This window comes from Bicyclus anynana, chromosome 11, assembly GCF_947172395.1.
Source record: "Bicyclus anynana chromosome 11, ilBicAnyn1.1, whole genome shotgun sequence".
Lineage (NCBI taxonomy): Eukaryota > Metazoa > Arthropoda > Insecta > Lepidoptera > Nymphalidae > Bicyclus > Bicyclus anynana.
Genome location: NC_069093.1, coordinates 15,151,519 through 15,177,034, shown reverse-complemented (window position 1 = coordinate 15,177,034; position 25,516 = coordinate 15,151,519). Strand labels below are relative to the sequence as shown.

General features: G+C 36.7%; 1 protein-coding gene across 1 annotated transcript; it reads right to left on the bottom strand.

Annotated features, from left to right (window-relative positions):
* Positions 1–1,538: 1,538 nt before the first annotated feature.
* Positions 1,539–25,237, bottom strand: LOC112043769 (NAD-dependent L-serine dehydrogenase). Its single transcript, XM_024079330.2, has 6 exons — positions 25,051–25,237; positions 20,412–20,594; positions 16,695–16,812; positions 7,961–8,171; positions 2,270–2,426; positions 1,539–1,714 (listed from the first exon to the last, which is right to left on the bottom strand). Exons 1-6 carry the CDS (start codon positions 25,180–25,182, stop codon positions 1,559–1,561), a joined length of 957 nt encoding a protein of 318 aa, XP_023935098.1. The 5' UTR covers positions 25,183–25,237; the 3' UTR covers positions 1,539–1,558.
* Between the last annotated feature and the right edge of the window lie 279 nt (positions 25,238–25,516).

Here is a 25,516-nt window from a genome sequence, read left to right as displayed (position 1 = left end):
CGATTTTTAATATTAATTTGCCCTCCCGTCCTGTCCGTTGCCTGCCCAAACCATTAAAGGCGTTATCTATAAATAGGTCATACAATCATATTTCATCACGTGGTATACGACCATGGCATAGTAAAGCGCTTTTATAAACAAAAGTAGATTACTAACATGAAAATTAATGCAAAGAAACAAATAAATCTTTCTTATCTTCAACATGTGACAAAGGAACCCCAAAAAACGCGCTCCAACATGTGCCTGACTTTCATTTATTATCCAGTCACATTAACGTAAGAAGCCCTTTGTGCGGAGAAAAATATGATTATGACACAAACCAGCCTTCCTATTGTCCTTTTTCGATTTTTTTCCCCGGACAAAAAAACCTCAATACGGTGGCCATTTTTCCCAGGGAATTAAAAAAATAGAACGTCATCGTGGATTTTTTTATGGTTTTGTAGGAATGTAGGTGCCTTTTGTTATTGCCCTGAAATAGTTTTCCGTACATTTTTTACGAGACGTTTATAGAGGTAGACGCATCGATATAAATCGTTAGATGGGCCCTTTCATATTATGAACGCACAATATTATGTCACTACTCAACGCACATCTCATTTTAGTACGCAAAGAAACAGGCGCATGCTGTGAGTGGTGAAAAATATTTTACTGCGTTTTCTTGGTTTCCCCTTAATCCCTTAAACGACACGAATTATAATAATTATTATTATAATTCGTGTTCCTTTTGGAAGTGTAAATACACAAGCCACAACACGAATAAAGGTGTTACTTTCCATGCGTAAGTAATTGCGAAACCAATGACAATTCCGCGACGCTTCAGGGCCCATCTAATGATCTACGATCGATGGGTAGACGCACATTTTTGCTTGCTATTGAAAACTGAACTTATCCATGGTTCCTCGTTTAGTTAGTTCAGCTATGAATAATGAGGTCCAGGGTTTTGAAGTAGAGGTCAGTTCTATTCAAGTTCTAGTCAAGCCATGTGAGAATATCTTATAGATTTAGATTTTGCAGACAGTGTTGTTTTATGTGGTCCTGTCAGAAATGGCTTAAATTAAGACAACACCGGCTAAGCACCGCCTTCATACTGATCAGCAGGTAGATACATATTATGATGTTATTTTTCACTTTTTAGTTTAGTGGGTACGTTTTTAGGTTTTGAAGTCGGTTGTATTTTTTTTATTTTTCCATTTTTAGTGTAAAATTTCATCTCAAACGAATACATAAGACCCCTAATGACAGTCACACTACACCGTTTGAAACAAAAAAAGAATTTTTAAAATCGGTCCACGCGTCTTTGAGTAATCGGTGTACATACATAAAAAAAATCATATTATCATATTATATTCTAATTGATGATCAGTTTGAAGGTGGTGCTAGTCCAATGATGTATTAATTAAAGCCATATAAGAATATCATAAAGATTTAGGTTTTACAGACAGTGTTCTTTCATGTAATTCTTAAACGGCTTATATTAACACAACACCGGTTTAGCACCGCCTTCAAACTGATAGCACATTAAAAATGAAAATCAAGAAAATGTTTGTATAATTTTATTCTACTTCTTCTCGTTCTTCAACAGTTGGTATATAAAGGAGAAGTCCTTCTGTCCGTACCCGCGCGACTGCACGATGCGGTACAGCTGCGTGGCCACGGCGCCGAGAGGGATGGGCGAGCGGATCCCCAGCGCCATGCTGCTGGCTAGCTCCAAATCCTGGAAATGTTCATTGTATCTCATGAATATCATGGCATGAGAGGTCATTGGTGTCTAATAAATTCGATTTCCACAAGTAGAAAATATTTGTACATAATATGATGGACATACCTAAGGGAGCTAATACATATACCTAGGACATATGATCTAGTTAGGTAGATCCAGTTTCGAGAAAGAGGTGAACCGCCGAATACAACTAGGCTGGGCTGCATTCGGGAAACTACCCGACATCTTTTCGTCCGATATTCCTCAGTGCCTGAAGACAAAAGTCTTCGAACAGTGCGTGTTGCCAGTGATGACCTATGGTTCCTTCATCCACCATTTATTTTTGTTATACCTATCTGCAGATAAACCTTGCCTTGAAAGCCTTGAAAGCATAACGAGCGATCCACGACATAATATAATCTCGTGAAGACAAAATGACATTATTGGCAAACAATATTTCCGGTTCCGTCATTCGTCATTTTGTCTCCACAAATATGTCGTGGGTCCAAAAATTATATACAGATATAAAATCTACCACAGAGGAATAGTTAAAAACAGTTCAACCATTACCTTAACCATGAGTTCGTTCTTGAACCCATTCTCGTACTCCCTGCTGGACGGCGCCGTGGGCACCAGGCCGGGCACGGGGCAGTACACCTCGGTAGACCACGAGCGGGCTGACGAGTTGTTGAGCACGTCCAGCAACACTTGCGGGTCTAAGCCCATTCTGAAACAATGGTAATGATATTTTTGTAATGTATATTCCATGCAAGGTCCTCCCACCACTAGTTAAACCGAGGACATTAAGCATATTCATTCATAGCAGGGAGTTCCTTGGATATGGTCAGGATCCCATCATCAGATCATGATGACTATCAGGGAAAAACAGGTAAATTTTCAAATTAAAAGAATTTTCGAATTCAGTCCTTTTTCCGCGTTTTAGACCTGGCGTACTGATATTTCAGACATATTAAATACTGACGCCTCACGGTTTACCCGCGTGGTCCGCGTTGTCCCGTATTAGTACGGGTATAACATATAGCCTATAGCCTTTCACGATAAATGGGCTATCTAACACCGAAAGATTTTTTCAAATCGGACCAGTAGTTCCTGAGATTAGCGCGTTCAATCAAACAAACAAACAAACAAACTCTTTAGTTTTATATATTAGTATAGAAGTATAGATCTGCAAACTAGATGCTCGTACTACGTACCTATATAAATTATTTCTTAAAAAAAAAAAATATTTTACTAACAAAGAACATAACAAAAATTATCTTTTGAGACACAGTAGCCAGTAGCAGTAAATTTAGAACAATCTGAAGGGACGGGCAACCAGGCGCTTAATAAAAGCCCTATCCTTACATTTACATATAAATATGATTGGATGGTTCCATTTCTATGTCTGAGCTCTGGAATGTATGAACGTGGCCGAACCCTTTTCTTTTTGATTAAAACATAATACAAAATGATTTTTCTATTGAAACATCCAAATTGGTAATGTAATGCTAAGGCTCTTTCCGGTATAAATCCGAAAACTCTTGACTCGATCCGAAGTAACCGTAGTAGATACGAATAACGCACTATGCCATAATTTACGAAGTACAGAATTGGAAAGTGATTTTGAAAGCAATCGAATGATACTAATAAAACACCATACGATCGAGTGAAACAGTGTCATGAACGTAAAAGAATGAATGTGGCTGAGCTTATTCACGCACAACACACGGCCGTATCCTTGACACAATCAAACGCACACTATCCTCTATTTTCCAAAATAAACAGTAGGATGGAGTTTCTGAAAATCAATCGATTGATAATAATAAAACACCAGACGATCGATTGAAACAGTGTCGTGAACGTAAAAGAATGAGATGCGGCTGAGCGTATTCACGTACAAAACACGGCCATATCCTTGACACAAACGGACTATGCTCTATTTTTCAAAATAAACAGTCGGATGGAGTTTCTGAAAATCTATCGATTAATACTAATAAAACACCAGACGATGTTTTACGTTCACGACAGTGTCGTGAACGTAAAAAATGAATGTGACCGACCGTATTCACGCACAACAGAGGGCCGTGTCTTTGACACAGCCACATGTACAATATGATTTATTTTGCGGAATATATTTAGTTCGAAAGACTTTTTGACAAGCAATCGTATGATACCAATAAAACACCATACGACCGAGTGAAATACCGGGAACATAAAAGAATGAATGCGACCGAGCGTATTCACGTGCAATACACGACCGTATTCATGACTTAGCCACACCCATTTTATATTACGTGCAGTTTTGCGGGTCATAGTAAGAGGCTATATGTAAAGTGTTTACTATATGCTATCATAAAACTTATTGTTATTACATACTTAGAACTAACAACATTTCATAATATCAACAAGAAAAACATGTTTGTCTTGTTCATATATCTTTATCTTATATTTGTGCGTTGCACATATCCATACTAATGCGTAAGCAATCTCTCTCGATGCGATTATGCATTGCATCATGTTATATTAGGGGTGGACTAAGAAATGACCCACCTGAAGTGGAAACGCTAGTGTTAAGTACTAATATAATAAAGAGGTAAAGTTTGTGGTTTTGTAGGGCATAAACTCTGGATCAACTAATCCGTTTTTAAAAATTCTTTTACCAATAGAAAGGCAAGTTGAGTGTCACAGGCTATATTTATCCCCTTATTCTCACTGGCACGAGAACAACGCAGGTGATTTTGCAAGATATGCAAGGGTCTTAAAAGTATCGCCCTTTGTGCATCAACCTGAGGCATCGATGTTAAGCCTAAATGCCTGTAATTACACCGGCAACATACATACATTGGCGTTAGAAATACGCATAGCGGTAATGCTTTTCCAGTTGGACTTTGTCATAAAAAGCTGTACTAGTATTAAAATTGTTACTAATCTACTATTTAAGATAAAGATAAATATACTTTATTTGCACACCACAAAGACAAAAACAAGTGAAATAAAAAACAAATTAGGAAGAGATCAGCATACAAAAGGCGGCCTTATCGCTAAGTAGCGATTTCTTCCAGGCAACCTTCGGTGTAGGAAAACTTAAGGACATCAGCAGGTGGCGTAAAACAAAAATAACCATAGTATTAGTAATACACATACATACAAATAATTTACATCCTAATACATAAACAATATTACACAAATACCTACAATAATGAGTAAAATACATATCAAAATATACTAATAAATACCTTATATTGAAAAGAAATAATATATACAGATCGTCTTTACTGCACCAGATAATGAGACTTTACGGCATTTTTAAAAATGTCCAGTGTCTTTGATTGCCGTATGTTTAAAGGGAGAGCATTCCATAACTGAACACAACGAAAGAATGTTTATAAAATTTCGTCTTATGCACGGGTAAACATAGAGTTAGTAATCGACACTGTCTCAGTTCAGACTGCACTCCCTGAAACGTAAATTTCTCCTTCAGATACACAGGAGATTTTGGATTAAACAACACACAGTACAAAAGTGAAAGTACATGCAGATAATTTGAATTAACTCGTATTAAATCAACGCTTATTGATCTGATAGACGATTTAATGAACGGTCTTGTTATATAGAAAAAATCTTCAACACCAAGATATTAATAAACCTTTCGTTCGGCTATTAAGAAATGTTTTATTTTTTGTAGCATTTTTATGTCATAAGCTTACAAAGTATTTATAACCGTTTTCATAATATACAAAATATACAATTATACTTTTACAAGTAGGTATCTAAGTAAGTAGGTTAGTCGTTTAATGTTATTAAAATAAGCCATAAGAGCCATTTACACCGTTTATTTATATGAAACTAGGCAGCAGTAGCATTTGCAACAAACGTTTATGAAGACATTAGCTGCTATTTACGTTGTATGTTTAAGTTATTTTATATTAATGCGTGTAATTACGACCTACCCACAATATTATATTTTTACAATATAATTATTAATAGAGCAACATTAGACACCGAATAATTCTAATATTTCAATAAGGTTTTATTATTCAAGAACCCTGGAACCCTCGTAACATTAATTATAAGTTTTTGTCTAATTATTATCACCATTATCTTATAATATTATTACCTGACACTTCGAAAGTGTTTGTAAAGTAAGCCTAATTGAAATAAATGAATTTTGACATTGACTTTGACGTTTGACGAGACGACTTACTAAGCAGCATGATCATTGATCATGTTTACAAAAACAGGGGCCAAGTGATCAAACCCTAAAGTGAATCTACCCCCTGTATGTATCGATATCGCACAATTTTGTCATTACCCAAAGAGGTGCACGCTTAACTTCTTAACTTAGTACCTACGTAACAAGCGCATGCTGCGAGTGGACGTGGACTTAAAAAATATTTACTATTTTGTTTTTTCATTTTAATCCTTTAGTTATGCCTTCGTGTTCATTTTGGAAGTGTAAAAACACAAGCCTTAACATGAATAAAGAGAAATATGTTACGAGCGATGTGCGAAACGAATAACAATTCCGCGACGCTTTGAGGCCCATCTAACGATCTACGATCGATGCCTGTATGTATAACGTGCGACCAAGTGAAGAGAAATAGCCAAAATGTAGACAAATAGTGGTGGAGTTTTCCAGTCGCATCTTTTTCGTCACAACGCAAAGAGATTGCACTATTTCTGTTAGCGGTTTTAGGTTAACGTAGAAAAATATGATTGGTCTACCTTACCACTAAATCCAAAGCCAAATAGAAGTCTCAGAATAGTTTGAATATAAAAGTTTAAGCATGTCATAAATGCAACAAGTTTCGAAATGCTCCCAACTGTACTACCAAGAATTTCAAACTTCGATATGAGCATACTCGGTTCCTTTGCGCCGAAATGTCATCTAAATTCCCATCATTGCCTTTATAGCGTCTCATTATTGTTAATTCCTCCATCAGTTTTGCAATGAGACAGAAATACAGTCACGTAGACTAATAACAAAGGGACTTTGTTAGGATCGTCGCTAGATGATAATTGGAAAGTTTCTACAGCATCAAATTGTATTAAAAGTAACGTTGATCTTACAATTTGTATGTATGCCGCACGACCGCTACTTCACTTGGATGTTTAAAAGGCAGTTTCAAATAAAACTAGTGAGCTTAAGATTTTCTTAGAACGTCTATATGAAATTACTCTGAGGATAATATAAGGAATGTTATTTGTTGATCATTATTTAAACCGATGTACACATATTATTGCGTATTAACTATTTAAAATTGTATACATCTTGCGTATTCATTGTGTTGACTTGGTATAACTGATGTGATATATTGTATACATCTTGCGTATTCATTGTGTTGACTTGGTATAACTGATGTGATATATTGTATACATCTTGCGTATTCATTGTGTTGACTTGGTATAACTGATGTGATATATTGTATACATCTTGCGTATTCATTGTGTTGACTTGGTATAACTGATGTGATATATTGTATACATCTTGCGTATTCATTGTGTTGACTTTGTATAACTGATGTGATATATTGTATACATCTTGCGTATTCATTGTGTTGACTTGGTATAACTGATGTGATATATTGTATACATCTTGTATGTTCATTATTTTGACTGGGTAACTATTACTGATATATTGTATACATCTTGTATATTCATTATTTTGACTGGGTATAGTTTTTTTTATTAATTTATTTGGGCTAACAACCAGTAAATGATAAGATTTAATTTCAAATATATCAATAATTTATAAACTAGATCGTCAACTTGCATTAATTTAAACATAGATTAAATACATAACAAGATAACCGTGAAATATTGAAAGCTGCTTTTACATTACGATTTACATTTTTAGGAATTTACGAGTATCATATATGAATCTACATGAATATAAATTATCATTATAGTTCCATATTAAGTTTCCAGATTCATTAATAATACTTGGCAACCAATGCTACAGTGTAAGTAATCTTCTAGGACTCAGCTAACAGCGACACGACAAAAAAATAAATTCAAGCTCAGTATCTAGCTTGTCAAAGTTTGCCAATAAAAATGCTATTCGTAATTCTATATCTGGCAACTTCGTTCGTAACACTCCCGATGTTGCGCGCGGGGCAGGGGAGTGTAGCGATGAATGAAAAACGATTTCACAAGTCTTTCCACCTTATCATGGGAGTGTTATCAACGAATTTACCAGACTATAGACTAATGTATAAAGCATACATAATGCTTAATGAAAAATATAGAAAATGAACTTACTTAATACCCATATTCATACACTCTGCGGTCGCCATGCCAGTAATGCCCATGAGCATGTTATTACTGAGCTTGGCGACTTGGCCGGCGCCGCTCGCTCCACAATGAAACTGCTTGGCGCCCATTGCTTTGAGCATTGGCACTGATCTGTCGAAGTCTTCTTTGCGACCTCCGACCATAAATGCTAATGTGGCGTTTTGTGCGCCCATCACACCTGAAAGAGAAAGATAATACTTTCATAAATGGTCAAAAAATTGGAAAATAGAGATATTTGGGGTGGTATCGTTCGAATTCTAGTACATCATCACTGGCTCGAGTTTTTCTTTTAGTTTTTTTTTATTCTTTACAAGTTAGCCCTTGACTACAATCTCACCTGGTAAGTGATGATGCAGTCTAAGATGGAAGCGGGCTAACTTGTTAGGAGGAGGATGAAAATCCACACACGGTGTCTACACGACATCGTACCGGAACGCTAAATCGCTTGGCGGTACGTCTTTGCTTTGTAATCTCAATCGGCCCAGCCGAGGATCAAATCCAGGACCTCCGTTTTGTTAATCCACCGCGCGTACCACTGCGCCACGGAGGGCGCAGTGGTACGCGCGGATTAATAGATTTTACTGTAGGTATGGCAAACAAGTTTAATTTTTATCATACATGTATTTTATTCTACACCCTATTGTACTCAATGTAAGCAACGCATTAAATCCTTTAATATTAACGTAAATACTGATTATTCGACTAAAATTATAAACGCGAAAGTTCGTATGGCTGTTTGTTACTCTTTAACGCCGCTACTAATGAAGCGATTTGGTCGACATTTAGAATCGAAATAGATTTTACTCTGGGTTAACTTTTCATTCCGGAAAAAAACATTTTTCCCACGGGATTTGTGAAAACTGAATTCCACGCGGAGTAAATCGCGGGCGTCTGCTATTTATTATGTATTTAAAAGTACAGTTTACTTATAACGACCACACCCTACACCAGTAGCGTGGTAAGTAGCGAGGGAAGGCGGAAGTGGGCAGAGACGTCGTGTGGCCAGTTATTCGTCTTGCCGCATTTCATGGCACTCGTCCTGCTCACCGCTTCCTGTATTGTAAGTTTTGAGCACGAGTCAAAAGACTAGTACGGGCGACATGTTTATTTGCGTAAGTATAGCATTGTGTGGAGAGATAGGGCATCGCGCGCAGCAGCACAAAGGGTTTGTTGTAGCTGCTTTATAAGGGACCTCGTCCACAAAACGGCCACGACCACGACCAGAACTAAAAAATCATAATATTATGAACATCGCAGTTTTGTGACGGCAAATGCGACACCGTCAGTGCTATAATTTTAATGTATTTGAATTGGTTTATATTAATTTATTCTTAATTTTTAATTTGATACAATTAGAATTTATTATTTTTTAATTTATTCTTAATTTTTAATTTGTTTGAATTTGTATTTATTATTTTTAATTTATTTTGTTTGCTAAATATTCATTTTGTAATTTAAGTTTTATTGTCGTAATTATTATTCCTGATTGCTCGAGAAACGAATTGGGAAACTGTAATGTTTCTCTGGGCACATGTCATGTATATAAATAAATAAATAATAACTGCATTAGCCCGACAATTTGCCAATTCTTGACCGGTCGTGGTCGTGCTCAAATCAAATCAAATTAAAATTCATTTATTTGAATTAGGCTTAGTTTACAAGCACTTTTGAAACATCAAGTTATGTCATAATTTAATTTAATGGTGGTAATTATAGTGGTATTTATTGTGGTCAAAGTAGTGGTCGTCGTCATCATCGTGGTCGTGGTCGTGGTTATTGCCACAAATATAGATTTTGCGACCACGGCCAACGTTTAATGGTGGTCGTGGTCCCCTAGTGCGCGAGGTGTCTTAAATATACTATAGCAGGTAGGTATCTTATCAAATGTATTTTTCATGACATTTTGTTAGATAACGTTGTTTGCGATTGGATTTAATAAGATAGAAGATAACACTAGGTATATTTACGATTGTACGTAAGTGGTATTATCCTTGACATTCATATCATATTTACATGTACATTCCGATGATGAAAACTGTATCACTATGGCAATAAGATGCTCTCCTTGTATTACCTAGTACCACCAATACAGAAATTTAAACATCCCATTAAAATATTGACCGTAACTGGAAGCTTTTATATTGAGAGTAGCATTTCCGTTTCCGTCGATTTCATACCAGTTTTCGTACTTTTATTGACGTCACGTCTGGCTATGTGGCGCCACCTGGCGGTGTCGGGCTCGGGAAGTTTCGTAAATCGCTGAGCGCGACTTTAGCTCATTGGCGTTTTGTTTACCGTCGAAGCAACATCTTGCAATCAGTTGGTACCCGACATTGCAAGATAAAGTGTAATAAGTGAAGTGAATTCGCTGTGAGTACTTTATATTTTATTACGTTGTTACATACAACGTTAATGTAATTAACGTTAAATTATGTAAAATTTCAAATTTCATTTGAAAATAGTACGTGATCATTATTTTAACGGTTTTTCCGTTCGGATCACTACTTCATGTGTTTGAAAGTCTTGCTTTTTTGCAAATGTTTTCGTACTTGCATGTATATAATAATATTTTCTTTGTAGTGATTTTTCAACAGTTAAAATAGTATTAAAAGTGGCGGGGCCCAGCGGGCTTCCTAAAAATGTGAACTCAGAAACCAAAGTGAACGTTCTAGCAATAGACTGTTGTCTAACATATATACTACAAAACGAACGCGTGGCCAGTGGCTTTCGTTTCAAAGGAGTACATAAATTACGAATGCTCGAAGACAAGTTAGAAAAAGAGTTTTTGGAAGTTACTCAACCATATTGTTACTTCAATTCAAACCGGCATTGAAAAAAGGTTCACAAATCCCGCCAGAATTTAGCACAGAAATTTTGATTGGATGTAAATTACTGGCCTTATAAATCGCCACCCCACGCAGGGGCAAGGCGTAGACACTGTTAACGTCGCTGGACACATTTGCAGTCAAATATAGGTCTAATAGATTACCGCCCCTCGCGGGGGCAAGGTATACACAGTTTTTTAACGTTCCTGGACGTATTTGCAAAACCAACTTACTGAGTAAGGTATAGAAAGTTTAGATATTCCTAGACGTATTTGCACAGTCAAATACCGGACTAATAGATTACCGCCCCTCATGGGGACGAGGTTATAGAAAGTGTTACAATTCCTAGACGTATTTCCAGTCAAATACTGAGGATCGCCGCCCCTCGCAAGGGCAAGGCAAGAATAGTGTTGAAATTTCATCACGTAGAACACACAACACGGAATATACATACAATGCGCAAACGCTCATGCACAGTCATGCTTGCATGATAATTACAACCCACCCTCGCGGGGTGTTTATCTCTTTATATAAATTATTCAAATACCGGTGTCCTTGATCGCCACCATCGCGGGCGTATGCATGAAGAGTAATGTTCCATCGCGTGGAACATACAACACGGAATATACATATCTGTAATGCGCACACGTTCATGCACAGCCTTGCTTGCATGATCAATACAATCCACCCTCGCGGGGTGTTTATCAACGATGTATGGATACGAATATCTTATCTATCTATATAAATTATTCAAATACCCGTGTCGATGTCGTGTGTGTGATCGCCACCCCTCGCGAGGGGAATGCATGAAAAATGTTAAGATTCCATCGCTTGGAACACTTGCGCCGCCTTGCTTGTATGATCATTATAATCCACTCTCGCGGGGTGTTTATCAGCAATGTACAAGAGACTAATGTCCTAAAGCCCTTGCAGGCTGACTCACTATCTTTTACGTTTGCTAGTTGACATATACAAAATTTAGTTTCTATGTAAAAATGACATTTATTGCTTACTCGTGAATATCCCACAGTAGGTAAATGATATTTTTCCTATTGATATAGGTTGATAATAAAGACCAAAATAGTGAAAACCTACTAGATTTGTAACCAATGGGTGAATTAATTACTTCGTAACAATGGCGTAAAAATCTGATGAACGAAAGCGTCAGATTAAAACATCATGTACATTTTGGTATAGAGGTTAAAGGCAGGAAACTTATTTTTCCGAATACATCAAAGTTTTCTAAAGGTATTACTGGATGTATACAGTTTATTATTTGCAAAATTTATAACCATACTTCAGGTTTCATAAAACTTAGAAACAAACGAAAAGGTAAAACATATTATGATACCCTCCGTCACCTAGCAAATGTAGAAAAACGCATAAGCGGTAACATAAAAATTTCTATTAAAACAAAGGATTCTAAATGAATTCTTTTTCAGGGGCTCGAGGCCCATCAAGGGTATTATGTATGCTTTAAAGTTTAATGCATCCAGAAAACCTAAAGTATTTTGAGATAGACTTCATTTCAAGCGGTCTTTTTAGCCACCTTTTTCACCACTTTTTTCAATGGGAGAAAATGGTGGCACCAGAAACGTACAGAGGTTATCTCCTACCGTTCTCTCGAATAACCTCGTGTTTTTCTTAATCTATATGGAACGTCGTTCCACACTCCTGTTTTGAAAGAAATATCAACAATTGTCTACTTAATGAAATACAAAGGATCATAAAAGCACCATGCTCTGTTGTTAATACTGAAGCCGGACCAATATTTAACCTCATTTCCACTTGCTAAATACGCACAGCATCAAAAACTCAGTTTGAAGAATAGACACAAGCCTACTTGCATGTGTATGTAATAAAATCCCAAAGGTGCTTCCTACGTTTTGTATACAGGGAATTGTTGGACATTACTTCCTTGTCATTTGAACTATGCATGTCTCTTTCTCAAATACTTTCTCAATGCTATCGAATTCACAGAATGTTTTGTAAGAGATATGTAGAATTAAGAATCGACAATTTTATCATTTACTAAGGAAATAATACGAAGCGTAGATGTAGACTATATCGAAAATTTGCCCGTTACCATTGAATGAATGAATGACCTTGTTTAATATAATCAGACTGCTAGCTACCTACTTCACTGACACCCTCAGCCAGTGTTTTTGTTAGTAGCAGACGCCTTTGACCACGCTTGGGCAGCGTTACTAAACATTCACCCTCTGAGGTATTCATGGTCACGAGAGGAATAGCTACTGCATTCCAATAAAAAGAAAATGTATGTCATACTACTCGTATATGCTAGAGGTGAGGCGTATATACTGGAGCAGGTCTTAACACTAGGTTTGTTGGAAGACGTATGGCGTACGAGTACGGAGCAGGGACTTATACACGTATTAAGCGTATTTAGAAGTACCGAGTACCGAGTACCGAGGAGCGCAAGACGTCAACAGAGTGCGAGTCCAATACTCGCAAATACTCTAACGGTCCAACCAATACGGGACGTGTTCAGAGACGCGTTCGATTAGTAATGTGTGAGTGAGAGACTTCTATCAATGCCGAAAGAAAATAGACTTTGTTGTCTAGACTTAAGACCGGTTTTTCAACGCAATAAACACTTCATACTCCAACAGACAAAACATCGCCGAGACGCGTTCCCGGACGCGTTCGTTTAAGAATGTGTGAGTGACGTCCCATTGCCGATGAAAAATTGTCTTTACCTTATCAAACATAAGACCGATTTTTTAACGCAGTATACACTTAATACTCCAATATTTGGAGTCCCTGATTTTAATCCTTATTTTAAAAACATAATGTTTATTTGTTTTAGTATGATTATTTATCCGCTAAAGTAACAAGTTAATGTAACCCGACAGTATCATGAGGTAATATTAAAAGAAATAACTAAATAATAAAATTAAATTGAAATTTTGAAATTAATGACTGAAATATTTTTGTTTGCAATTTTTTTTCTTTTTTTTGTGGATTACAAAAACCAAAAATAGTTGAAGAAACCAATTGAAAAAAACAAAATAAAAAGACAAAAACGATTTTCTGTTACCCGGGATCGAACTCAGGATTCAATTTATTTGTACCTTGCGTACATACCACTAGTCCAAATGACTACGTAAAACTCGTTTGAAATTAATGTACGCTTAGTATCAGATAATATGACGTAAAATCGCTGGCCACTGAGTATTTAGGAGTACGTATCTATTCTACAGGTCCTAATGGCTCGTACTTCTAAATACTCGTGGAGCTAGTCTTTGGAGCGCGTCTCTCGGCGTACTCGTACTCGTAACACTCAGTACGCGTTTTAGCGAGTACGACTCACCTCTAGTATATGCCCCTAGAATCAAGCTCACCTCCTAAGCAACATTCAATTGGACAAAATGACTGCCGTTACATATTACGGAGGAAAAGAGAAATGAGTTTAAATATAGAATATAACAGTTAAAATTGCAAAATCTTTATGTCTAGTAACCTTAATTAGACTATCACTAAGTTCACAACAGTACACAATAGTATACGCGGCAGGAACAACAAGCATGCAAATCACTTGTTATACAACATCGCCATCTTCCATACTTGGCGCTTTCATTACTGTAGCATAGAAAAAGTGATTGTGAAATAGGGTATGTCGGTGACTGATCTATTCTGATCTGACTCATTAAATAAGGTACACGTAGTCCATGATTACTTATACATATGCCGAGATGTAACTTACGCTCAAGTTGTTTTATACGATGTGTACAGTGTGTATAGGGAATTTCCCACTTGCTTTATGGTATCGCCACCACTTACACTGATTCTCAGAGAATCATCAGAATCGGTTGACAGGAATATATTTAATAGCCTTGATAAGAGTAAGTCTTATGTCATTTGGATCTCAGATTCCGAGTGCTAGCAGTACCGATAATTCTATAGAATGAAGACAAATTTATTATAATCACGACAACGGACTTAGCAGTTACAAAACTGTTAGAGGTAGTCTTCAAGAAATATGGGAAAACCTGAAATTATTTTTAATTTCCTGTCAAAATTTAAAAATCGGCTTGTGTAGTGTTTGTCTAAAAGTAAAAGTTTTAGTACATTATATGACCTAATGTCTAAGAACTGACCCAGTTTAAGTTTCTTGAATCTTCAAGTAACCTACTTAAGAAATCAATAACTTTGTAAAGCATATCCTTAAATTCATGCGAAATTGTTAAGAAAGCCTAAAAATTCCATGCCACCAGTTTGGAATGTCAGTAACTTCTTAATAAGTTATTTTTTCAATAGTTATATTTTTGTAGGTACACTCTGAAAGGCGTGTATATGACCTAACATTACTTATTATAGGGATAACATAGTATAAAATCTGATGATTTTATTTAATTGTGGCCGCAATTTGGCTCAAAAACCGATAGAAGTATTTACTCTGGCTGGAAATTATTTGTAAATAAAATAATCACTATCATAATTTTTCTTTAGGAAATAATAAGTCTATTTCATTATTAAATAAAATAACTATCCACTACGACTAAATGCAGTAAGAATTAATATAAATTTCTTTGTAATATTTTTTTTTAAAAAACCGCCTCGCATATGGTTATAGCAGAATGAGTGAACGTCACGTAAGAAATCTTTATAACGACTATATCGGTCAGCAGTGTTTTTCCTAAATAATTTAGTGTGAATATAAATTATATGATGAAATCCCTAAAATTAAAAGTATTGAACTCCAATCCAAAAAATGTATGGTATGTTTTTAGTTCATTGATTTATTTTTGAATGTGTTGAGAGTTGGAGTCGCGAGATGAACGAAAACACGTTAAGCACTGCTAACTTTTCTATTTATTAATATTTGTAAAATATAGTAAATGGCTGATGACATATTATGACACTTGAATGTCAAAGAGTTGACAGTTTGAATAAATAATATCCACAGACAATAGATACTTATTACTGGCTACCATTGTACCGTAGACATGTATTTTTGCAACATTCCAACAAAATGGAATATTGTATTATGCACAGACACAGTAAGTCAAACTTCGTTACTAGCTTGTTCTCTAAATAAAGCCTAATCGAATTAGAGATAACATTGTTATAAAAAGTTTTATTTTAATAATCACATTGGCGAAATAATACCATAATGTGGCGTCACCAGGCGAAAACAAACAGGCTCTCAATATAAAAGCTTCCAGTTACGGTCAATATCTTAATAGCAGCGTTTTACCTGAAATAAAACGCATATTAAAATACTTACCTCACTGGAAGCTTTAAGTAATTCCTGCCTGGTGATATATTGAGCCAATGAGCTAAAGTCGCGCTCAGCGATTTACGAAACTTCCCGAGCCCGACACCGCCAGGTGGCGCCACATAGCCAGACGTGACGTCAATAAAAGTACGAAAACTGGTATGAAATCGACGGAAACGGAAATGCTACTCTCAATATAAAAGCTTCCAGTGAGGTAAGTATTTTAATATGCGTTTTATTTCAGGTAAAACGCTGCTAATTATTTAAGCGTTCATGTTATATTTGACGAACAAACAAACAAACTCTTCAGCTTTATAATATTAGTATAGATTTTTTAAGCTTAAAAAATCTATACTAATATTATAAAGCTGAAGAGTTTGTTTGTTTGTTATTTTAAGCTTAAAAAATCTATACTAATATTGTAAAGCTGAAGAGTTTGTTTGTTTAAACGCGCTAATCTCAGGAACTACTGGTCCGATTTGAAAAATTCCTTCAGTGTTAGATAGCCCATTTATCGAGGAAGGCTATAAGCTATATATTATCCCAATATTCCTACGTGAACGGGAACCACGCGGGTGAAACTGCGCGGCGTCAGCTAGTACTGTTATAAGTGACCAAAAATGGTAGGTATTACCTCCTGACACCGGAGCATCGATGAAGGCGACCCCACTGTCGCTGGCTACGGGGAATATCTGTTTTGGCACGTTGGGGTCCACAGTACTCGAGTCTATTAGAAGAGATCCTTTGGGCGCCTGGAAATTAACAAACAAATATAAGTACCACAGAATTGATTAATTCATCATCATCATCATCATCATCATTATCAACCCATATTCGGCTCACTGCTGAGCTCGAGTCTCCTTACAGAATGAGAGGGTTTAGGCCAACTTTTCAGTTGGCCTAACCCCTCTCATTGTCATGCACACAACTGAAAAGTTGGAGGTGCATGCCCCGGACCGGATTCGAACCCACACCCTCCAGAATCGGAGGCAGAGGTCATATTCACTGTGCTATCACGGCTCTCTATTGATTAATTACTGCAATATTATTACATTAATACACACACACACAGATCACACTAATATTATAAAGGCGATAATTTATAAATGTGTGGAAGTATGTGGCAATCTAAAATGGAAACGGGCTAACTTGTTAAGAGTATGATGAAATCCACAGTCCTTTCGGTTTCTACACAACATCGTACCGCAACGCGAAATCACTTGGCGGTACGTCTTTGTCGGTAGGGTGGTAACTAGCCACAGCACCAGCCAGACCTGGACCAATTAAGAAAATCTCAATCAGCCCAGCCGGTTTTGAACCCAGGACCTCCGTTTCGTAAATCCACCGCGCATACCACTGCGCCACGGAGGCCGTCAAAATTTAACCTTTATTAAATCTTCCCAAAAAAATGTCTGATCCCAGACTAAGAAAAGATAATAATTATAAAGAATCAGTGATTTAATTTTCCAATATAATACAAATCCCTAAGAATAATGAATTCTAAAAATAAACTTCTTATTTAAAAGTAATTTCTTAGTTCATATTCTTATAAAATCATACTTGCACGGTGATAATTTCATTATCGATTACCTACATATAGAAGGGGAGCCCGGGATGCTAAATTTGCAGTTACTAAAGCGTACTGGCCTATTAGATTTGATAAATTAAATGATAGGAAATGGTTATATACTTTTTTCGCTTTCAGCGTTGCGAAAAAAAATGTAGACTTTAAAGGCAATTTTGATCACTTCGGTTTACTGAAATTATCAGAAATTATGAGCGATTATTTATGAGATTATTTCATTCAAAATAACTTAAAAATTAACCGCGCTTGTGGCTCGGATACTGAAATATACTTAAGGGTTTTATTTTTTTATTTTATAGGTAACTTTGGAACCCTCCCATTCCATTACGTTACGGTCAAATCATTTTCGAAATGCACACCTTTTAGGTCTCAACTAATCCAAGTTATCCTTATCTGACTTGCTGGATGAGTATTTTTAAAGTTACTTTGTTTTTTGTTTGCCTAAATCTACCCACCAATAAAAGCTCATTGTGGAGATACTCAACAACGAGCAAAGTATAGTCTCTTATGTTCATCTGCCGCGCTCGAGTAACTGCAAAAATCCCCTCTTCGGCTCCCCTATTAATAAATTATCTTTTGGTTAGTATAGGCTAAGTTATCGTCAATAACAAAAAAAAAATTAAAATTTAATGATACCACCTCGCTTGATATGCACCAACCCTTAGCTTCTTACGACAGAACATCTTAAAATCACCCCCAAAATATAAAATAGAACTTATCAAACTTAAAGTAGCGCAGGCAAAGATTTAAGTGTAAACTTTGACGTAAATATTTCTCGACATCGCTCGTACAAATTGTTTTTCTTGTCTCCGACTTAGCTAACGGCGGGGCGTACTAAAATCTCTTTTCATCAGAAGCCTATAGAAAGCTAAGCACACGGCAGTTTTGTAGCTAAGTTAGGAAAAAGACGACATACTGGCAATATGTACGACTATTGTGATTTCTGATCAATTTATACTAATATTATAAAGATGAAGAGTTTGGTTGTCTGTTTACTTGAACGCGCTAATCTCAGGAACTACTTATCTGATTTGAAAAAATATTTCAGTGTTACATAGCCCTTTTATCGAGGAAGGCCATAGACTATATTATCCCCGTATTCCTACGGGAACGGGAACTACGCGGATGGAACCGCGCGGCGTCAGCTAGTATAAACATATACGAGTATATGAGTAACTGTATTTCTCAAGTGTGTTTTTAGTTAACGACACTAAAAAAATCTTTTAAAAATTTTTGCCTGTCTGTTTGTCCGGGACAATCTCTGGAATAGCTTAACTGATTTTAATTGGACTCGCTCTGGAATATGGAGGAGGTTATTGAGCTAAGGGCTTTTTATCCTAGAATTCCTCGGGGATCTAGATTATTTACAAAAACTCCTTGTTTTAATGCATATATTTCAGGGAAGGTTATAATAGGACTTAATATTCATATCGTTCCGCGTGGAGTTTAATTTTTCACAAATCCCTCGGGACCCATGGATTTTTCCGCGATAAAAAGTAGCCTGTGTTCTATGTGTTAATCCAGACTATAATCTATCTCTACTTAAAATTTTCAGTTCGGTTCAGTATAGTAGCGGCGTTAAAGAGTAACAAACATCCAAACAAATACAAACTTTGGCGTTTATAATATTAGTAGGATAGGATAACAAAAAACTATCCCAACGTGTTTGTAACGAACTGGGCCCCTTTTTACACATTCAACTTTTTCTTGAATTCTATTTTACCATTTCACTTAAGGCGAGCGTAGCTTCGTATGAAGAAAACTCGGTGCTTTTTATAAAAATAATTTTCATTTCTTATTGCGTTAGGAAAATATGGACTATTTTATTTGCTAAGGTCTCTTTCGCGTTGGCTTTTCTTGTTGAAGTTTTTCAAAACCAAATATTGTGACATTACTCCTATACCTAAAATCGCGATAAAAGTGGGAAGAAGATCTAGCAAGTCCATTTGTCTTTAGATGTAATGGTAATAGACGGAGAGTCCGTGAACTCTAGACCTTAGTCAATTAGTCATGTTATATAAAGCTGAAAGTTTATCAGCACATGCTCCTACAGCTAATTATGGAGTTTGGACCGCGGTGGCTTTGGGAGGTAGCAGGTTTTAAGGATCCAGACCTTAAACCGTCTAAGTATAAAGTATAATTTTTTTTTTCTAATCGGCAATGAGAAATAATATCCCCATTTACTAGTCAATAGGGATGGTAACAGTTTTTTAAATTGTATATAAATTAGGACTATGCTAATAGTAAAGCAATTTTGTAAAAGTAACAGGGTATCTGCGATCATTACTTTCGAAGCTACAGGGCTCAAAGACGGCTTTAAAGGGTCAGATTTGCGGCGCTGCCGCGGATCCCTGAAAAACGCCCCATACAAAATGGTACGATTTAATGACGACGTAGGTCCATAATGATCGTTAGATTTGTATGGGGGGTCAAACAAAATTACTAATATCTTTGTTATTTTTGCGTTTATATTTATAGTTCATTTATTAAAAAATGTCACATTCAATGTAAGAAAGCTAAAACCGTATGAATTTTCATCTAATTCCGATGAATGATTTTTAATAGATTTTGAAATTTTATAATCTTATTTATTTTGCCAATCCAGTCAATCTTAAATAATATTGAAAATTACTGACGCAACGCTTCGTGTCGCACTGACTCGAGAATGTATTTGTTTTTGAATTTAGTATTTGTGACGGGTACGACACCGTCGTCTTCCGTGCGCTCCATCTACCTATTATTGATTAATCTGTGGGTATAACTCACATGTTTGACAACCCCGTCGTCGCCAAGGTACGCGTCCAACACCACCTTGTTGCTGGGCAGGATGGACACTACCACGTCGACGCCGTCCACCGCCGCCGCGATGGAGCTGGCGCCGCTGACGCCATCCTTCGCTGCGGCTGTCAGCGCCTCCTTCGAAGGGTCGTAGCCGCGGACGTTGAAGCCCTACAAAGAAGAAACAGCTTTATTTCTCGTGCTGCGAACTAGATTTTTTTTTTCTGGGTTTATCTGCGATCAATAAGAACTATAAGCAGATAATATGTTCTTTTTTTAGAATTTAAACTATCGTGAGTGTTATTCATATTAATTGATTATGAAACACGGCTAAAACTCACGTTATATTACGTCGGAGTATGCCCGACTAGTTTCGAACCCATACGGGGCCCTTAGTCATGAGCTGGTTCTTGCATCGCGGCACGATCCAAACTATAACTTCGCTTTTCGAGTGTATTCCCCAGTGAGAACATCCCCTCATTGTTTTTTTTTTATAATAATATGTCTAAATAATGTGCTTCCTTTTAAGCTTGCTCTGATATGTCCTGTGGTTCAATTTAGAAGCCAGAACATTTGGATGATTCATTAGTCGTGTTTTATACTGTTACGAGACTCTGTCAATCTCTTCATAGACAGTTTCCATCTTTAGTTGCTCATGAATCTCGTCATTTTTTATGAACCACGGAACACACAAACTAGATGGCACCACATGCATAAACTTACCCGCATTATTTATTACACGCTTTATATTATAGCTTGGCAACTTCGTTCGTAACACTCCCGATGTTCCGCACGTGCCGAGGGGCGTGTAACGATGAATGAAAGACCCATGACTGATGCACTTCCACAACCAAGACAAAACTGCCCGCTCAAATATGGAATATGATTGATAAAGTTTAGGTTATAAAACGTATCAAAGAATACACACATATCGAAACATACCTACGCTCAAAAAACATTTCCTTGAAATCCCGTCGAATCGGTACCATCTTTATGGCAATCGGTTAAAAACGTAATGTCATTATTATATTAAAATACGAATGGTACGATCCACAAAACCCTAATAAATTGCTTTTTCATACAATAATACAAATACAATGTGTTTTTCATTGCGTTTCGAACCTAAACGTTTGCGTGGAAAGCGGCCATCTGCATAATTTACCATAATCTTTGCATCAATTGTACGGATTTCAATTTTAAATACGACCAATAGTGGGGTTAAATGGCTCAAAGAGTTTAGGGTCCCTTACATTGCTTTATTGAAACTCGATTGCTTCATCGCTTTGTTTGTATAATCTGTATTTTAGATGAAACAAACGGTAAAAACTCATTATTTCGTCACCAGTACCAGATTTTTGTAGCTTTTGAACCATGATAATGGGCCTCTGCCTCCGATTTCGGAGGGTGTAGGTTCGAATTCGCTCCGGGGCATGCACCTCCAACTTTTCAGTTATGTGCATTTTAATAAATTAAAATATCACGTGTCTCAAACGATGAAAGAAAAACATCATGAGGAAACCTGCATACCTGAGAATTTTCTTAATTCACTGCTTGTGTAGTCTGCCAATTTTTGGATTGGGATTTGATTCGCATTGGGCCTGCGTTAGGGACTATTTGGCCTAACCCCTCTTATTCTGAGAGGAGGCTCGCGCTCAGCAGTGAGCCGAATATGGGTTGATAATGATGACTCCATTTTTGTAGTGGTGTAGGTAGGTGCTTTGCAGCAGGAATCTGTGTTCGGGCGAAAACTATCTCATGACCACTTAAGCACACCAAGCTAAACCAATAATAATTTAAAATTAGCGGCAACTGTCTTACAGTGAATTTCGTAAGCTTGTTAATAATAATAAAAAGGCCACACTCTGTTAAAGTCGACCTGATGACTAGAAGAAGTTTCTATAAGAGACTCAGACCTCGGTTAAGAGTTTTGAAACCGACGGCTCTTTTTTCTCCTTAGAATTTTTAGTAAAAATTTTCAGCCTGGAGTTGGTCAGTTGGCAATGCTACTCCCCGTGCCTCGGAGAGCATGAAAAGCTTGGTCATTATCAACACAAGAAAGTAGTCATTAAGGAACATTATCATCGGGGTGTAACTAGTCCTAATGACCTTGGTCGAAATCGATAGCCAAGTCAGCCAACATATTGGGGTGTGCCAGTATTATAATTTCTCTTAGTGTTGCCACTAAGAGAAACTAAAACTGCTGGCACCCCCCCCCCCCCCCCTCGTCTGACACTGTATAACTTTCCCAGAGTAGCAACGGAGTTATAATTATAGTTCAATGCATAAACAATCTCAAGAATGATCAAGAACAGATGAGTCTCAAACCAAAACACACTCCGGCACATGTGCTCTAGGCTAGGAACATAGGCTAACTTATCGTAATAACTATACAAATCATGCCCACGTTGAATGGTGGCAAGAATACTGACTTCCGCGTTAGACAGCCAGGAAGATCCTTTGCGAAAAAAAAGAGCCAGCCCTTCTGTCACCAGTCGAGTCATGTGCTTGAGTTAAACCCTTTTATCATTTTTAGCTATCTACGGAACAACTTCTTATTTAACTGAAGTTTAGATTTACTTTATTATTTTGTTCGATTCCTCCAATGGTTCATCTTTATGCAATTAAATGCATGAGGAGGTAAATTAGTTTTATTTTCCATCAGATTTTGCCATATTGATTCTACGTAGAGTGTATTTAATCTAAATAATGATTAACTTTAAGAATCTTTCTTCCTCTCATTTTTTTATATTTGTAAATAATGTGTGTATATTTGTAAATAATTACTACACTTATTTTGATTTATAATTTACTTAAATTTTATTATTTTAGTTAGTGTAAGTGATTATAAATGAACCTAATAAATAAATCTGGGGGCAAGTCAATCTATTTATTAAAAATATAAAAGAATTTTAATATTAATATGGTCACTTTAAGATGTTGTTAGGTTAGCTAATTACGTAATAACTTGAAACAGAAGATCCCTTAATTACAGACATAATAAAGTAATCGACTTGGTATTACATGGATCTCACAACTTTTTACGATAGAATAACAGATTGCGAGAATTGCTACATTTTACTAGTGTTGTTTTTTATGGCATAAAGTTTGTTTATCTATATCAACAGTAGTCCATGACGTATGTTTTTTCAGTACAGTTAGACAGTAAATTCATTTCCCAGCGACAAAAGAAAAATAAAAGAGGGTTTTCCTCTAGTATTCGTATTCGTATTAGTATTCGTATAAGAGTTCACGTAACACAATATCAAGTAAGTTTGATAACATAATGTAAGATCAATAGCACTATCACACTCGTGACCTTATCTATAAAACCTAGAGCACTATCTGAATACCATTAAAGCTATTTATTATAATATTTACTCGACGCTATGTTTATTCAAGAGCAAATTTTTATTTGTTTGCAAGTTGTTTAAGGAGATTGTATTTGGCCTTAACTACAAGAGATCCACGTCAATAGCCCAGAGATTTTCCACAGATCTTGAATTTGAGACCTGAAGGCTATTAAATATTCTTCTTTCTTTCAAGAACCACAGACCATATTAGTTTGAAAGAAAGGACCAGCTAAATGGACGTAACTCAGGGGTCAGAACTCAGATCAAATCTGTACTATCCTCAACGAATATAGTTTTTTTTCACAGGCACAGTAAATATCTTGGATCTGTCACAGGGCTCATCCAGATATGTATCTAGGTAGGTACCTACTTTGAAAGGCGAATGGCGCAATGGGCCGGCCTACGTCCAAGACCGTGAGTTCGATTCCCACGGCTGAAAAAATGTTTGCGTGATGACCATGGATGTTTTCCAGCATGTGAATATTTATTATGTATTTATTTATCTTAGGCATGACGTATATTAAGCTTTTAATAGGTATACATAATACAAGCTACGGTCATTTTGAGCTATGTAGCCAGCCCATTTGTATATTGTCCAAATATTTTTCGTTAATACTGTTTACCACCGCCATGCTGCTTACAATTAACCTGCAAACAACCAACGCTATATTCTGCTTTAGAGGGTATCTACAGGTAATAGGAGGAGGAATTTTGTACAATACTCTGCTCTTATAAGTCAGAAGCATCAAGGTTTTCTACGCTAACTAAGTTGTCTACTTTGTGCTTAATGTAGGTAGGTAGGTACCTACTTATTTGTGCAATTAACAACTGACTTCCAAATCCAAATACCACGATTTTGAGCCGCCTGCATCCAGCGGATCTCTGATCGATTCAGAGAGGAGGAGATAATGAGGAGATCTGCAAAAGACCCAAAGTCACCGACAAGTTGAAGTAGCAATGGGCGGGGCACATAGTCTGAAAAGCTGATCAACGTTGGTCCCATGGTGTTGGAAAGTCAACCGGATAACGCAGTGGTGGTTGACCTCTCACTAAGTGGTCCGACGACAGAAAATTATTATTAAACCGCTAATAAGCAGTCTCTATCGATGTCTAAACACGTTGTATTTCTTTTATCGAATATCGATATAAATACGTAATAGTTATATAAATACATACCTAATTAATAACAAATTGTTAACATTATTTGAGTCAGACTTACCGGGTAAGTGTAAAGAATTTGGTATGAATTTGCATATAATTATCAGTGATAATAATACCTTTTTAACAAGATTGGCAGCCATGAATCCACCCATGTTGCCAAGGCCAAGGAAAGCTATATTTTTGTCTGGTTTCGAGCTATAGTTCCGCGTGGTGATGTTGAAACACCGGCTGACCGATCGAGACGCCATTTTGGATGCTAAAATAACACGACCGACACCGGCGCCCGCGCACTATGACTGGTGGCGATAAACACAAAACTCGTTCAACGGGTGTGCGTGTAATGCATGCTACACACGTCGATCATGTAATGAGACGACCGTGTGGTGCAGTGGGTACTCCGTAGTAACCCTGCATCCACCGCTGTGGGTTCGATTCCTATAACTGGTTATTCGTGTCGTGGTGCTAGCCACCAGTAGCGAAGACTGAATTTTTTAGTAGGTAAACTGTTTATGTGTTTGGCTAAGTACGTTAAATTATTATTAATGTCCGTAAAACTCGTAGGTTTTTAAAAGGTTAGCCGAT